General features: G+C 37.2%; 1 protein-coding gene across 1 annotated transcript in view; it reads right to left on the minus strand.

Annotated features, from left to right (window-relative positions):
- LOC122805642 (hypoxia-inducible factor 1-alpha-like) overlaps positions 1-16,961 on the minus strand; it is a 515,864-nt gene that overhangs the window by 64,602 nt on the left and 434,301 nt on the right. The window contains exons 10-11 of the mRNA XM_044075934.1: positions 7,527-7,774; positions 6,890-7,012 (exon numbers count right to left, since the gene is read on the minus strand). Of these exons, the coding sequence (XP_043931869.1) occupies positions 6,890-7,012; positions 7,527-7,774 (371 nt within the window). The remainder of the gene's footprint in view (positions 1-6,889; positions 7,013-7,526; positions 7,775-16,961) is intronic.

Below are 16,961 nucleotides of genomic sequence, written 5' to 3' on the forward strand. Positions count from 1 at the left end.
CCTTAATACAATTGGAGCAGTTATGATGTCTTTAAAATTATATATTCATTATGAATTAAGTATATTCCATTGAGGCCTTAGTTCAGCACTGTAAAGACTAAAGGGAATTCTAAAGCATCTATTGAAGAAGACCAAGGTCAATTTTTCAAGATTTTCTGTCCATATTGACTTTGGAATTATCCCGTGATTGAATTGTAGCAAACTGCAATACCAAAGAGCTATGATACTTACAGGTACTTAAGCATATGATGAAAAATGCAGTTGCATCAAAAATCGAATAAATAGGACATACCTTGTTCTGCTATGTATTTCACATTTCTTAGCTTCAACTTAAAGAGAATAACTGACATAAAGCATTGTAATAAAAGCTGGGTTGAGCTGAGTTGAGATTTGTGACATGTGTGCCCGGTGCCAAATGACAGCTGTAACTGGAATATAATTCTTAACATTGCCAGAATATATTGAGTGAAGATGATCATATCCTGGATATTATGATACTTCACCCTTGAATCATCATCAATTTGCTACCAGGATGGTTTCTAATTTCTGATAAGCTATATTTTTCTACTCATATTTGGCTAAGATATACCACACTGCATTGATCTACATGTTGTGGAATTGATAACATTATATTGGAAGAAAATGTCAGATTCAGGAACAAATATCTACTCACAAACTTATTTCCCTAGTATAGAAAGATAAATCCTACATTCCCAGATCATAGGGATAGACTGTCCTATATCTGTGAATGAGGACTGTGCATGTGCAGTAGCTTTCCCAAACAAAAGTTTAAATTCCAGAGGAGCATCCATCATCTTAGCTTTAATATCATCAGGCAGAGGTTGAAGCCTAAGCCAAGAATATCTCCTCATAACTGAACCAAAAGTAGCAGCCCTAGAACAGACATCCACTGCATCATAACTATATTTAGTAGATTAATGAATGACTTGAGAGGAAGTCCCTAGCAAGGAAAGAGCAGACGTTTTGCCCTCAGAGTCTGGAAATTCAGAAATAAGTTGGCAGGCCTGAGAAAGAAGAACCAACACATACCTAAACATATAGGTCTGATAATTAATAGCCCTAAAAGCCAGGGTAGCAGAAGTGTAAACCTTTTTGCCCATCCTGTCCATAGTTATGCTGTCCTTGTCAGAAGGAAATAACTTGGGTGAAGGAAGCAATTGAGATGGCTTATCAGAGGCTATGGACACTACTGAGGGGTCAGCAGCAGGGCATTTATATAAAAAGGAACAATCCTCAGGAACCCTATACAACTAGCAGGCTTCTTGGGAGCAGGGGGAAAGAATCATGTGCCTGAGAGGCACTGGAGAAAGCATCCAGTAAAGCAACCAAGACAGGAGGAATATCAGCAGATTTAGGAGAGTCCAACTGCAACAACTTATAGTACCTCTTATGAATATCAGACCTGAGTACAATCCCACTTAAAAAATCCATCATCCTAGAGAGTGTGTTCCCAAAGGAAATTTCTTCCAAAGGAACATCAGGACTAGTAGATTCCTCCTCCTCTGACCCATAGTCCAAAGGAGAAGGAATTAGCAGGAGAAACATGTTTCATTTATTGTTTCTTTTTGAAGGGAACATCTTGAGAAGGCTCAGATCTAGGGCAACAGTTGAGAACCATAGCAGTAACTTCTTCCCAAACTAAAAACTGAGGAACTCCCCTAGGCTCCTCAGAAAAAAATTAACCATGGTCCCCTCTGAATGCCCAAGATGGACGCCTGCAAAGCCTCTTCTGATGTGCTGCCAGCTGGATCCTCACCAGCCTCCAACACAGTCGCAGCAGAGAAAGCCAACAACAAAGCCAGGTGGGCCTCCGGGTTCATAGCATCCTCGGGAGAAACACCTGGCAGAGGCTGGACAGCAGAAGATTTCAGTCATACCTTTTTCACCTTCTTCTTCCCTAACAGCTAAACCTCGGGGCAGAAGATTCCTTCCACAGTATCTTTAGCGAGTAGCTTAAGACACTGGTTCTCAAGATACAAGGAAAGGGAAGAAAGTCTAGTTTGAACAGTTTTTGGAATAAACGCCTGACAAATAGAACAAGATGTATGGTTATGAGAAGTACCTAAGCAAAAAAGACACTTATTGTGGCAGTCTCTATGGGGAATCTGTCTCCAGCAATGACATTTACCCTTCCTGGATGACATTAACCTCAAGGAACGCAAAAAACAAGAAAAAAACAAAATCCCCAGCAGGGCAAATATCTTGCAAAAACAGCAAGCAGCTGTAGGAATTCACTGGAGAATGGAAATATGTTCAACTGGCAGAAAACAGATGCAGGTAAACAGACCAATGGTGTAAAAGATACATTCAGACTGGTGGCAAAGAATTTCTGTTTTTGGTAAGCTTAAACATCACCTTTATGCCTTATGTTATGCAGCGAACATATGGTGACATCCGGCATACCTTTTAAATTCAGAAGTCTTTGGAAGACTGGCCAGACGTTGGGCTCCTGCATTAGGGAATCCCATATCATTAAGAATGCTGCAGCAATGAATGTAAGGAGATCTTTTGACATCACATTAAATGCTGCACTACTATTTACCACACATAATGTGTACCAGCAATAATGCTCCATGCAACACCATAACGGCAAATACTACAAGTACTTACAGTCGGCTAATACAGCACTCTGATCTTATGCACTTTCGACCACAAAGGCACCATATGCAGGTAGTGAACAAAATGCAAATGATCGCATTGATAAAATTTATGTGTGTGTGTGTATAGTGCAACATGTCAACTCTTCATTTAGCCCACCTGTTTTCTGAGTGTCACAATCAGTTAACTGTGACTGTAGTAAACTTTCTTACAGTACTGTGAGCTCACAGCAGTTGTGGTTGTGTGACTATAAAAAGCCACCATAATGGGCTGGTGTGGGACAGTCTGCCCACCGTAAAGAGTCTTTAAGGAATAAGCGTGTTTCTGTCATGTTCTGTGGAAAGTAAGTTATACAGCAGGTGATAAGGTATGTTGTGGTAGTATTAGGTGCGTTAGCATTACTGTTTTTTTGTTTGTGTGTTAAGGTGATTTTCTTGTAGGATGTTGATTACAAAGTAAAACGGTGATGTTTATTAGGAAAATTATTTAAGGTGAAGCAGGTTCCATTTATTTTTAATGCATAAAGAAATGTACTGCAGTGCAGAAAACTTTCAGTATTTTTATACATTTATAGATTTAGAGAATTGGCAAACTGAACATTTCTTCACATCTGAGAAAGGAAAGTTCTCCATTAGGGTGTTAATGTACAGGTAATGCCCACTAAAAACATATCTGCCACTTCTAGGCAGTATATTAATCTCCTTGCTGTTTAACAAAAGTAAAATTAAAAAAAAAAAGTTAATGAAAGAAGTGTGTGTGTGTGTGTGTGTGTGTGTGTGTGTGTGTGTGTGTGTGTGTGTGTGTGTGTGTAGGAGAGACAGAAACAGACAAAAAAAAAGAGAGTGCAAAGTAAGATAGGCACAGATACAGCACTGATCAGCATGGATTTGTTAATGATGAAAACTATGAAACTCATAATGACTGCATTTATTGCCTGAGTTTAATCCCCAGCATAAGTGTGTGTGTGAGAGAGAGAGAGAGAAAGAGAGAAAGCATTAGAGAATGAAACAGAGCTGACTGCAACACACAGTCCATCAGCATGGATTCATTAACAAGAAGAATCATCTGGCATTGTTGACTGACTTTAATTATCTATGATTTACCATAAACTTAGGGACAAAGCATTCATCAGTCAGGCTTCACAACATCCCTGAGAGGGCATTATTTCTGCAATAACACACACAGTCTGCAGGGTATTTTTACTTGCATAATTTGAAGTGGATTGCCTGTCTTTAATTATCTAAGAAAAGCCTCCAGGTCAACCCAGGTATGCACTCAAAACTATCTTAAGAATGTGTAGTGTTGGTGGTGAACAGATTTAAGGAAGAAGACTTTGTATACAGAGTGTTATTATGGACAGAAGTTTGGGTTACTGTCCAGAAAGTGGCAACAGCAATATTCTTAGCAGAAAGAAGATGAAGGCAAAATGGTTGTCTGTCATGGGTTTAGAAATACTGAAAAGAGAAAGCAAAAGACAATGCAGAAAATGAAAATATGCCAAATAAAATGCTAGCAAGAACAGATAATGAAAAAACTGGAAGAATAAAAAAGAATGGTAAAGACAAGAGATCTCTTCAAGAAAAATTGACAATATTAAAGGAAACATCCAAGTAAAAAAATGGGCTTGATAAAATACAAAGATGAGAAGCATTTAGCAGAAGCACAAGATGTTAAAGGAAAACTCCACCTTAGAACTAAAAAAAAATATGTTTTTTTTCACTCTCTCTTTGTTTGCTGACCTATTTTAACACCTCAAAGTCACTCTAAGTGCTTTATTTCTAATTTTAGCCTGTTTTCCACAACATGGCTACCAATGGGGGTTGATGTATCAACACAATCTTGTTCTCCCTCAACCCTTTCTCTTTCCAATAATGCTTTGTATGACTCATGCCAAACATTAGGAAGTAACTGTGAATTCCCATGCCATTGACATATAATGGGATTTGTGTGAGTCACTGTTATCTTCTTTACATTCTGTAAAAGGACTGCTTCCTTTCTGTCTCTAATCACCCTCATTTTTGTTTGGCTCAGACCTTGTTTTACACTATACTTAGAAGTTTTTCAACTACAGCCAGAAAAGTAGCTAAATTGCAAGCCTTTATTCAAGGTTTTCTTTTGTAGTTCTATAGGAATTGACAGTTCCCTCCCCCACACTACTGCAGAGGTGTTTAAACTGTCACTGCACTGAGAGACCTTTGCAGAATCAATTCCTTCCAAAACAAGAGATGGCAGGAATGTACACAAGAAGCATATAATAAGGATCCTGACATTACTGACACAAATTATAGGTTCTCTAGTCTAGAGCCAGGCATCTATACAGTGAGGTTAGATGCACCTTAGAAAGCTTTCTTAATGACATGCCTACAGGAAGTGATGGAATTCAAGCTGAATTGCTAAAAAATCCTGGAAAAGGATGCTATTACAATATTACTTAGAATTTGTTAGGAAATTTGGAAAACATAGCAGTTGTCATTCAGTTGAAAAAGGTCAACTCATATTTCAGTCCCAGAAATGGCAATGGTAAGTAGTATTCAAAGTCTTGTTTCGTATGGTAATAAGTTCATTATTAAGATCCTACAAGCAAGATTCCATTAGTATATGGACTGAGAATTATCAAATGTATAGGCTAGTTTTAGAAGGAGCAGGGACACCATAAATTGCTAACATTCCACAGGATAATGGAGAAAGCAAGGGAGAATATTTACTTCTGTTGTATTGACTGCACTAAAGCCTTTGATTTTGTGGATCATAAGAAATTGTGGCAAATTGTAAGAGAAACGAGGATACCAGGTTACCTTATTTGCTTTCTGAAGAATCTGTATGCAGAACAACAAGCAACAAGTAGAATTAAATAGGGAATAACTGAATGATTCAAGAGTAGGAAAGAAGTGACGCAAGGTTGCATATTACCCCCATAGGTATTTCATTTATACAGTGAATATGTCATGCAAAATGCTGGGTTAGATGAATCAGATGGTGGAATCAAAATTGCTGTGAGAAATAGGAATGACCTCAGCTATACAGATGATGCCAACCTCATGGCCGAAAGTAAAGAAGAGCTGAAGAGCCTATTGATGAAGATGCATGCAGAAAGAGTAAAAGCTGCTTTGCGATTCAATTTAAAAAAATGAATAAATGAATAAAATTAAGTCATGTTGCTCTATCATTTATTTGTAAATAAGTAGAAAAGAAGTGGATGGAGTGGCATATTTTAATTTCTGGGACCAAAGATCTCTGCATATGTTGGTTGCATCCCTAAAATTAGAAACTCTTGCTTCTTGGAAGGAAATCTCTAGGAGGTCTGGACAGAATTTCAAACACCAAAGTTATAATATTGTTAACAAAGATTTAAATAGTCAAAGTGGGTCTATATCAGATTGTCGAAACCACACAAGGTTGAATATATCTTCATCGGACAGTATTTGTCTAACTATGAATCCATCAAATGATCATTTCCATGAACAGTTTCCCATAGTAAGTAACCATTAGGCCATCATTGGTAATTTGCCCTTTTTCTCACTGTAGTGTGATCTCGTAGTTGGTATATTTAGTTAGGGGAGTGTGGGGGATGCAGCACCCCACTTTCACAGGTGAGGGAGCGTAGCCACCCCACCAGGATGGGTTTTACATTTTGCTGATTTTATGAACTCAGTAGGTTAGCCAATGTGTTATTTACCATGGGAAAGATTTGTATGGTAGAGATCATTCAACAGATTCACATTCGACAAGTAGTGGCTGATGAGGAGGTATTTGACCTTTTGTGGTTTCGATAACATGATATAGACCTGTCAATTCTATGGTTTTCCCAAAAAAAAACAAATAGATTAAGTTGTATGCAGAAAAATCAATGTATTTAAACTGGGTTAGTGAAGAAAACAGTTTTAGATTCTATGGGCTTGAAGAAGAACAAATCAGTAAATATTTTAGGAAATAAACCCAGACTGCTTACTAGAAAGTGTGATAGTCAAACAAAACTCAAGTACTTTAACCACATAATGAGAAGAGAGGATTCATTACAGAACACACTGATACTTAAAAAGGTGGAAGGCAAAAAATAACAGTGCAGCAAAGGCTAAGAGATTTAGAGAGCATTACTGAAGAAATGATTATGAATATACAGAAATTAAATGATGCATTTGTTGACAGACAGGCCGAATTTGCTAAAGATAATGAGGTCATGATGATTTGGAATTGGCTAAGCAATCAAAAAGCATCAAGACACATCTGTTACATGTGTTCACAAATGAAACAAGCAAACAAAATGCTATACCTGCATGGCACAGACAGCCTGAGATTGTGATTCAATATCAGAGGCAAATAGTTTCTCAATCATCTCCAGCTGGGGTGAGTACTCTCCTGGGACAGCATATTTCTCCTTGACTTTAATGGCATCCTGTTAAGCAAAAGTCAAAGTTAAAAACAGAAGTCAGCCAAGCCAAAAACAGTCTTCTCATTTTAAACCATTGTTTATACAGCCTGCATTTTGAGGCCTATACTTAACTTTTGTAACATGCAACTCCTGAATCTCTAATTTCTGAAGCAGTGTCTGCATCCTTTATTGTATGACAGTAAGACCATCTGAGTGGAAATTGCCAGTTGTTATTGATTACTTTATTGTTCCTACATATTGCCGTCATTTTTAGATTTTTCGTTTTGCACTTGTCTAATCTATTATATCCTTTTGTCTTATACCAAGCTATTAATGTATTATTATTATTATTATTATTATTATTATTATTATTATTATTATTATTGTTAAGTAATTTATTATTACTAAGCATTATGTTTTTTCATACCGTTCTGACTGCACACTGTCACTCTTCTGTAAAATTCAAGACAATGAGTGAATTTCTCCTCCATTTATTTGTAAACATTAAAAATCTATATTTTCTTTCTGTGTGACTTACATTCCTGTTAGCAGTGCTGCTGCTGCTGAGATTATGACTAGGTCGGCAACAGTTGTTCGCACTATACTGTATTACTGGATGGGCAGCATAGCCAGGATTTGTCACTTCTGACTTCAGGACTTTGTTGGTAGCATTGGCGTCTGTTCTCCTTTGATACTGAATTTCAGCTTCATCTGCATACAATGGTTTTAGGAGGTGATGCATATTATCTGTGTACTGCTGTCCATGGTCATACCTTCGTAGCACCTCTGAAAATAGCAAGTCATAGTTAGTCATTCAAACATCACTTAAGGTTCTTACCATTTTTATATACCTTATCCTTTCAGTCTACAAGATAGTTAGCATAAATTACAAGTACCTCACAATACCAAGCCCCAAACCAGAAATGCTGTCACTGTATTAGTTTCACACTTAACCTACAGTCTGAGAAACAGATCAGATAAACCATAGAAAGAGGAAGACTAGTGCCAGTCATAAAACCCTTGTGCTTGCTGTAAACTTTCTGCTCTTGGCATCTGTTGGGCAAATGGAGTAAAATATGAAATCTTAATCTGAGATGGCCTGTGTCCACTGGACACCACAGTGAAAAAATACCACATGCCACCTTCCATCAATGTAGTATATGCAACGTAGATGTATGTACATGCAGAAGTAGTGGTGAGAGACTCCATAATGTTAGAGTTTTGAGTGAGGAACCTGTATTATTATGGTTGCTGCACAGTGAAAAACAGCCATAGGAATATCCATATCAGAACACCAGGCATGTTCCCTAGAATTGCAGTAATGAAAGATCGAATGTCATACATGCATCTTGAAATGACCATAGCCTCTTAGGCACCTTAACAAATGTAGGTAATGACCAATGCCCTACTGTCAACCTGTTAATAACTGGAATTCCAGCCCACCCACTGCAAAGTGTAGCAGTGTAGGGATGCATTTCCTACCTTCCCTTCATATCTCAGTATTGATGCCCCTGTCTCCCTCCCAGCATTTTAGAAGTAAAGAATATCTATGCCTATCCCTCCTTATCCAAGCAATATTTGGATGCCCCTGGTTATTCCTTCTCATCCAGAAGTAATTACACCCCTCAGCCTACCCCCCCACCCTACCCCCACAATTTGGCAGTCTATGAAAGGTGTTAGTGGATGGTGTGCACTGCCACTGTTATTACATTCATTGCTATTGTTTTAGTAAGTTGTACCGACTTGTTGAACCCATACCATAAAGCAGTTTAGATATGCTGAACTATTAACAGAGATTATATAACACCAAAAACAAAAAGGCTAATTACTTTGATAACTCTACAAATCAGTCAACAGGCAACAATTATTTTCAAAGTTAAAAAAGTGGTTTCACACAGCAAGTGCAAAATTTCATCTCTAGCTGCAAAATGGATTGTCGTCACAGTCTGTAAAGTAATACCTGTCAATGTCATAAGGTGATTAGAAAAAACAAAATAGCTTTTTATTTATTTTATTTTTTATTTTGAATTTGTTAACTGTGGTAGAGCACTGACCCCACTGGACCCATTTCAGTCTCAGTCCAGGGAAAACACAGCAGTTACATGACATTATATGCAAAGTGAGTATCCTAGTTGGCTTGAGGGAATAAATGCAATAAATAAATGATATTATATGCAGAGTAAACACATTATATAGAAAGTGAAAATCAGAGGTGACATGCTGAAAGAATCAAAATCAAAAATAGAGTCAGAGCAAGGTCTGTAAACAGAAGAAGGTAATGAAGAAGTTAAGCCAGACAGATAGCAGTTGTAACTTCCTAGCATCTTGAAATATGCTTTTATTTGTAAATGGAAAATGGGGTAGAAGTAATGATCTTTAAGAAAAGATGGGTGACATTCCCACAGTTTGGGACCAAGGACTCAGGAAGGGGTCTATATCAGAACATCAAAGTGTCAGAACTTCAAATGCTCTAATATCGAACCTAATTCAGTGAACGCTGACAACATCGAACATACAGAACAGTGAATGTTTTCCTAGGGAAAAAATTAGCTGTTCTGAAACACATACACACAACACAAGCACACCAAACAAACAGCAATCCACACACATACACCTAAAATCTTACATCTAACCCTACACTAAACTGTACAACACCACTAACTATCCACTTACCTTAACCCAAACTATAACCCTAAGGTCAATCACTATCGCACATTCACCTCACCCGCACCCTAACCCTAACTCACCTACCCTGCCCTAACCCTCACATCCACACAATTGCACACTTACCTGACCCATGCCCTAACCCTAACTCACCTAACCCGCCCTAACCTTCACGTTCACACAATCGCACACTTACCTAAACCCGACCCATAACGTTCCACCACAGTGCTGAAAATAGCGAAGTGACAGAAACGGACAACCAAATTCTTTCCCTGGGAAAAAATTTGGTTTTCTGCAGCTTCGCTATTTTCAGAGTTCCCTGAATAGGGTTCAATATTATAACATTCGATGTTCTGAAACATCGATGTTCTGATATAGACCCTCAGAAAGTATAGTCTGTGCAGCAAAGCTTAGTTTGGGGGGTTTAGAGGAGGACATGAGTGGTTAGGATGTTGAAGGGTGTATGTTGGTGCATCTGTGAACAGTCTAGAATCTAGTGGAGGGAAGGTGTCATTCCTGATAAGTTTAAGTAGTTGAGAGGCAAGTAGAAAGTCAGCATGTTGTTTCACAGATAGCAAGTTAGCATTTTCAATTGTTTTGCTGTACTGCTCATTTCTTGAGGAGAGAGTGATAAATCTGCAAATGGCATTTGCAATGGACTGAATGGTGAATATATTTCTATTAGAAGCTGCAACAATTAGCAGGAGGCAGTATTCTAGCTGAACCTAAGACACTTTTACCTATGTCATTTTTACAGGGACTGGATAGAAAACAACAGATCCTATTAACCCAAAATAGGAGAGAATTGCCATGTGTGTGTGTGTGTGTGTGTGTGTGTGTGTGTGTGTGTGTGTGTGTGTGTGTGTGTGTGGTCCAGTTGGAGTTGGAAATTTAGGAAGGGTTCACCCCTAAATATTTGAATGAAGTGACATTTTCAAGTGTTATTAAGATGATGTAGGATTTTTAGAGACCTGGAGATAGAAGTGAGATTTTACCTATTGCCAAAAAGCTTTGTTTTTCTTTTAGAGGAGTTGAGTATTAATTGTTTAACACTGACCCATTGAATAGGGACATGAAAATCAGGATAAAGTTTAAGTTCAAGAGACATAATGGTTGGCATGGAAGAGGATGGTGTCATCATCATCAGAGTTACAGTCGCAATTAAATTTAAAATGTTTTTTTTTTTAATGGCAGACTGTAACTCTGATGAAGTCTTCATGTTTGTAAGATGAAAGCGATCAGTCTGTGGTTTCATTACTTTAAAATTTGTTGAAGTGCATTGAAGTTCGTTGAGGAGTGTCCTTTCCACTTTTTGTTTTTTATTTTGTCAGTTGTTAGTTTATTGAAGTTTGTTTTTCAGTTGCCCCATATAGTAAGCCTTTGTTCACTCCAAAAAAGAATGTTGTCACTAAGTGTCAAGGTAGCTGTAGACATTCTGTGACCAGACAAAAAGCCATGCTGCTTTTGAGACAGAAGGTGGCATTGGTTGATGCAGTGAATGAGTTCAAATAAAAAAATTTCCCGAGTCTTTTTCTAGGGTAGAGAATAGAAATGGGCCAAAAGTCTGATGGACTGTAGGGATTGGTTTTCTTAAGTATCAAAGTTAATCTATTCAAACAGAGTAAATGTCCTTTCATGTGATAGTTCTGAAGTAGAATGTATGGATGTATGGAGGAGACAGGGGAGTGGCAGATGCAGTTTAGGATTGGCTAAACAAAGGGCTGGGAATGTTGCTGAAACGAGATAGGAAATCGGAAGAAGAAAGTTCAGAGGATGTAGAATTCATGTAGGGAAGGTTCTTTCATCTTGTAAGATGGTTGACCTTTTTCCAGAAATTTTGAGGGGATTTTATTAGTGAGGTTTGGTATGATTTCATCAAGTGACTTTTATGATGACATATAGCTTGCTTGTCAGGGTTGCATAGATGGGTGTGGTATCATCTGTTTATAGTAGTAGGAAATGATTTCCAATAATGCCATGCTTTGATTCTCGGTTGTAGAAGAGCTTTACGCTCATAAGTTAATCAGTTATTAGTTTTAGGTCTGTCTAGTCCTTGGATTACTGCTAAGCAGGAGTTTTGCATGTCAGTCAGTACAAAGGTGAGTATTTCTGCAACAGTGTTAGGGTCAGATGTTATTCTGTTTTTTATTACAGAAAAATATGAGCTTTGGGGCTATTTTTACATAAGAATGATGGATATGGTATTGAATTACTGCTTACCAATAATCCAAAGACATGCATCTGGAGTGCTTCTCCCAGGGCCGCTGCTGAAAATGGGCTCTGTCCCAGTCAGGCTTTCCTGGTAAATAAATGTTAAATAAATAAAAATAAAATAAATAAATATGAAAACTAATAGGGCAGTGGTCACTGAAAGATGGTGATTGGGTGGTGATGTTTGAGATAAGAGAAGGTTTGTTAGTTAATATGAGATGTAGGAGGGAAATCTATTGAGGTTGGGTCTAGTAGACTGACATATGATCTGAGTGAGAATGAACTGTATTAGAAGAAGATTCAGGTCACTGGAAAAGGAACTGAACAGGCTGAAATTTACTTCTCCAAGTTTTATGAGATTTTTTGATATTTTTTGTGGAAAAAAATATTTATTTTAGTACATTATTTAGTCTGGGAAGTGAGAAGGTAGGTGATAGATATGCTACAGTCCAATGTAGTAAGGTATTCATGTGGGAGGGAATTAAAACAAGTATTCAGCTAGACTAATTATATGTTAGTGTTTCCTTGAGCAAGTAGTTGGACATTTAAATGTGACTTGAATCGAAGGAGAGTACTGCCTCCTTGTTTTGTGCCTGGTCTGGGGCTACAAAAAGTAGTTATAAACAGATAAAAAAAGATTTAAAGAACAATTGTTAGCCTTAACCCATGATTATGCCAAGGCATCTAAATCAGGTTACATAAGAAAATGAAGGCATTAATCTGGTCAGTTTTGTTTTTCATACGTTGTGCATTAACTGGTATACAGGAGAATGGAGGTGGACCTGGATTAGCTTTAATATTACCTTGAAGAAGCAAGATTAAGACTGGTGAAAGTTTTATAGAGATGTTTATACAGATGCAGGTTATTAAATGATGTGTGTGTGTGTGTGTGTGTGTGTGTGTGTGTGTGTGTGTGTGTGTGTGTGTGTGTGTGTGTGTGTGTGTGTGTGTGTGTGTTTGTGTGTACAGGAGGAATAATTAACTGAAGTAATTGGAGTGATAAATGTGGTAGGATGTAATAATGCAGAGAAGATGAAGAATATGTATGGGCTGCATAACGTTGAATGAAGAAGATACAGTAAGATTATTTGCTGTTTATAATGTGTGAAATTTGGACTTAGCTATGATAATATCTATTTTTGAAATTTTCTGATTGGACCAATGTGGTTCTTAAAGAGTGGTTGGAACCTACTTGTAGCACACTTTTAGCTGACTGCATTACCTCCACACAAAGCATTAAAATGCTTTCTTCCTTGGTGCAGTGCTAAACATGATAAGCTAGCAAATAAGAAAAAGTATAAATGTAAGGTCTGTAAAAGGCTTATAACACTAGTAACTAAGACAGAATAATATAAGGTCTCAAAGCAACTGTGCTGATATATCACTGACAGTAAGAGTAGATATGAACACAACCTGGCTATTGAGAGAACTAATATGAAGAAGTTCTATGAATATATGAACATCAGAAGACCTGTAGAGTCTGGGTTGTCCCTATCACTAAAGACGTGATTGTTGTTATCAATCCAGTGAAGTTGGTGCGTCAGTTCAGGCTCAATTTTGCCAGGTTAGTTATGTCAAAAGGCATTGTGTTATTAGGGTTCTGCATCCTGGCCAGTTACTACCCTACAGTTATTATCTGTGACATGGTTATATTTTCACCCAAGAAAGTGCATTCCAACTGCACCACTGAGCCTGATAAAGTGATTGATAACATTTTTCTGTACCATATGTGTCCATCTTGTTCAGCCTTCTGAGATCTTATTTAACTCCAAACTACAGGTGGTTTGTTCTACAATGTAAAGACAGGTTAATGTGGTCTCAGTACATAAGGGGGTGGTTGAAATGATACAGACATCAAATTAGAGATCCAAAATCATTATTGCAATTCCACTGACATAACCTAACATGGTTTTGTGAAAGTCCATTCCTCCTTATCATGCCTTGCTCAATCTTACGAACCTGTGAGCATGGCCAAGGATGTAGGGTTAAGGGTCATTGTTATATTTTGAATCATTGACAGTCCATCACACAAAATAATTATCAACAGCCATATCAAATGTGGCATTGATCCCTTTATGATCAATGGGATTGATTCACTGGTTTCTAGCAGAAAATGGAGTGTTATGTATTTCTTTCTCTCTCTCTCTCTCTCTCTCTCTCTCTCTCTCTCTCTCTGACTCTGATTTCTCTTTATGGATACTCCTCCAAATGGAGTTCAGTTTGCTGTGGTATTCCATAGGGTTTTGTGCTTGGATCTGTTTCATTTAATGTTGCTTTTTTCCTACTTTTCCCATCTCGGATTACATTAAAATTATAGCAGTTCTGTCTTGTGAGGAAGATGTTTTTATTATTAAACAATCATCTAACTTTAATTTTACAGTGATTTACAGATAAGGGTCTAAAATTGAGTAACAATAAATACAAGGTTAAACATTTTGGTCCAGCATGTAACTCCAAGCAAGGGGTTTTGGACACTCGACTATGTCTGTTTGTTAACAAAGCAAATAGAGTGCAGTTAATCATTTTATGATATACTTAGGGTGGTAATAAATATTTAATGATTCAGGTAGAGTAGTGATAATCATTTTATGATATACTTAGGGTGTTGATAAATGTTTGATCACTCAGGTAGAGTGGTGATAATCATTTTATGATATAGTTAAGGTGGTGATAAATGTCTGATGATTCTGGTAGAGTGGTGATAACCATTTTATGATATAGTTGGGGTGGTGATAAATATTTAATGATTCATGCAGAGTGGTGATAATCATTTTTTGATATAGCTAGGGTGGTGATAGATGTTTTATGATTCAGGCAGAGTGGTAATAATCATTTTATGATATAATTGTGGTGGTGATAAATGTTTGATGATTCAGGCAGAGTGGTGATAATCATTTTATGATATAGTTAGGGTAGTGATAAATGTTTTATGATTCAGGCAGAGTGGTGATAATCATGTTATGATATAGTTAAGGTGGTGATAAATGTTTGATGATTCTGGTAGAGTGGTGATAACCATTTTATGATATAGTTGGGGTGATGATAAATGTTTAATGATTCAGGCAGAGTGGTGATAATCATTTTTATGATATAATTGTGGTGGTGATAAATGTTTGATGATTCAGGCAGAGTGGTGATAATCATTTTATGATATATTTAGAGTGGTGATAAATGTTTGATGATCCAGGTAGAGTGGTGATAATTTGTAGTTTAAATATTTGTTTTATCACTTTCTATTGTCAGGAAAAAACATAAACAAATAAGTGAATAGTTACAGTTAATTATATTTATAAATATTTACAGAATATATGTGGTGGTCTGATAAAACCAAGAATTGTAAAATATATGCAAAATATTTAAGACATTTTTTTAAATTTACCACCTGACTTATGTTGGTGGTAGAAAAGTAATACTACTGATGAAGATAGTAGAGTGATTAAAGTATGTTATATTTACTTCATGCACATATTGTTATTTCATTATTTCATCCTATTTTTCTGTTGTTTATATGTATATGTATATATATATATATATATATATATATATATATAGTTTAGTTAGTGTTAGTTGAATATTCAGAATATAGAATATTTTTATGTCAGCACATGCAATCAAATAGTCAGATGATCGCAGCGAGCTGGCAATACATTTAAGTGAGTACAGTGGGGATTCAGAATTTGCCCTTTCCCTGCTGTTGTTTGATCTGGGAGTTGGTATGTACAAACAGCAAGCAGTATGGTGGTGCAGGGAGGCTTGCCCTCTGCAAAAAACAACATATTTTTTTGTGTGTCTTTTTTTAAGATATTTTAAGTTTCAGTCTTTTCAGGTCAATATTTTTCTTTCAAGACATTAAGTGCTTGATAATGTATATGACACTCCCACACACACACACACACACACACACACACACACACACACACACACACACACACGTACAAACAGGTGCATGTGCACGCATGCGCGTGCGTGCGCACAGACACACACACACACACACACACACACACACACACACACACACACACACACACACACACACTGTTAAATAGGGTGAAGAAGAAGTTTTACAAACCGATGATGCAGGCAAAGTTGTTATAAATGTTTCATGATGCAGGTAGGATGGCAATAAACAGGTTATATAAATATTTTTGACACAACTTTTATCTGTGTCCACTATTAAAACAAATATGTAAAATAGGGGTCTGGGACATACCACCTGAAAACTCTGGGATTTTGGAATGATTTTTATGAGTTGTGGTGCAGTCAAAAGTCAAGAATCAAGTCCCCATACCCCAGATCAAGATAGAATTACACCAAAATCGAAACTTGCATTTTGGAAACTCACTCATACACTCTACCTTAGTCTTTCTTATGAAAGATGTTAGCAAAGGTTCCAAAATAGGATAACCAGAGTCTACATCATTAATATATTCTGTCCAATTAATATTAAGAAGTTTGTTATTTAATTACTCGTAATTAAAGTTATTAAGAGCATATATTTTATTCCTTACTAATGGAAGTTTCTTTTAACATTTAATATTACACCTAATAGATGAATGATCTGAAAGTCCTAAAAATGGACACAGTCTAACATTCCCCGGGATTCATGAACCTTGCGCCAGGCGCCCGCATAGCGTTGGCGTTATAACGCCAAATATGGCTGCTGAGCGATTCAGGTATGAATGAATTCCACGTGCACTACCGGCGTGCGCCGGACCGTCTCCGCCCCCCGGCGTAGGTATGCAAAACACACTGTGTGCGGTATTGCACCATGCAAATGAGGGCAATAGCGATCCACGAAGTGGCGCAGGCGTAAGAGAACGGAAATGTAAACCAAAAACGGTTTACATTTACCCAAACATACCGGAGGAGTAACGGAAGGCTGTCAAAGTCAGGTATCATATAGGTGCAATATGCCAATGTGGAAAGGCACCGAGAATGTCCAAAGAAAATATGCACAAAATGTAAAAATGACATAAATGGCACGTACGTAGAAAGAACAGCAGACCCCGGATGTGTGCACAGAAGTTGTAAAGCAATGAAATAATATGATAATGTCCGAAAAGAGCATTAGAACACAAATCAGCTGCACAGCCACCAC

This window comes from Protopterus annectens, chromosome 6.part1 (assembly GCF_019279795.1).
Source record: "Protopterus annectens isolate FY-2018-M chromosome 6.part1, PAN1.0, whole genome shotgun sequence".
Classification (NCBI taxonomy): domain Eukaryota; kingdom Metazoa; phylum Chordata; order Ceratodontiformes; family Protopteridae; genus Protopterus; species Protopterus annectens.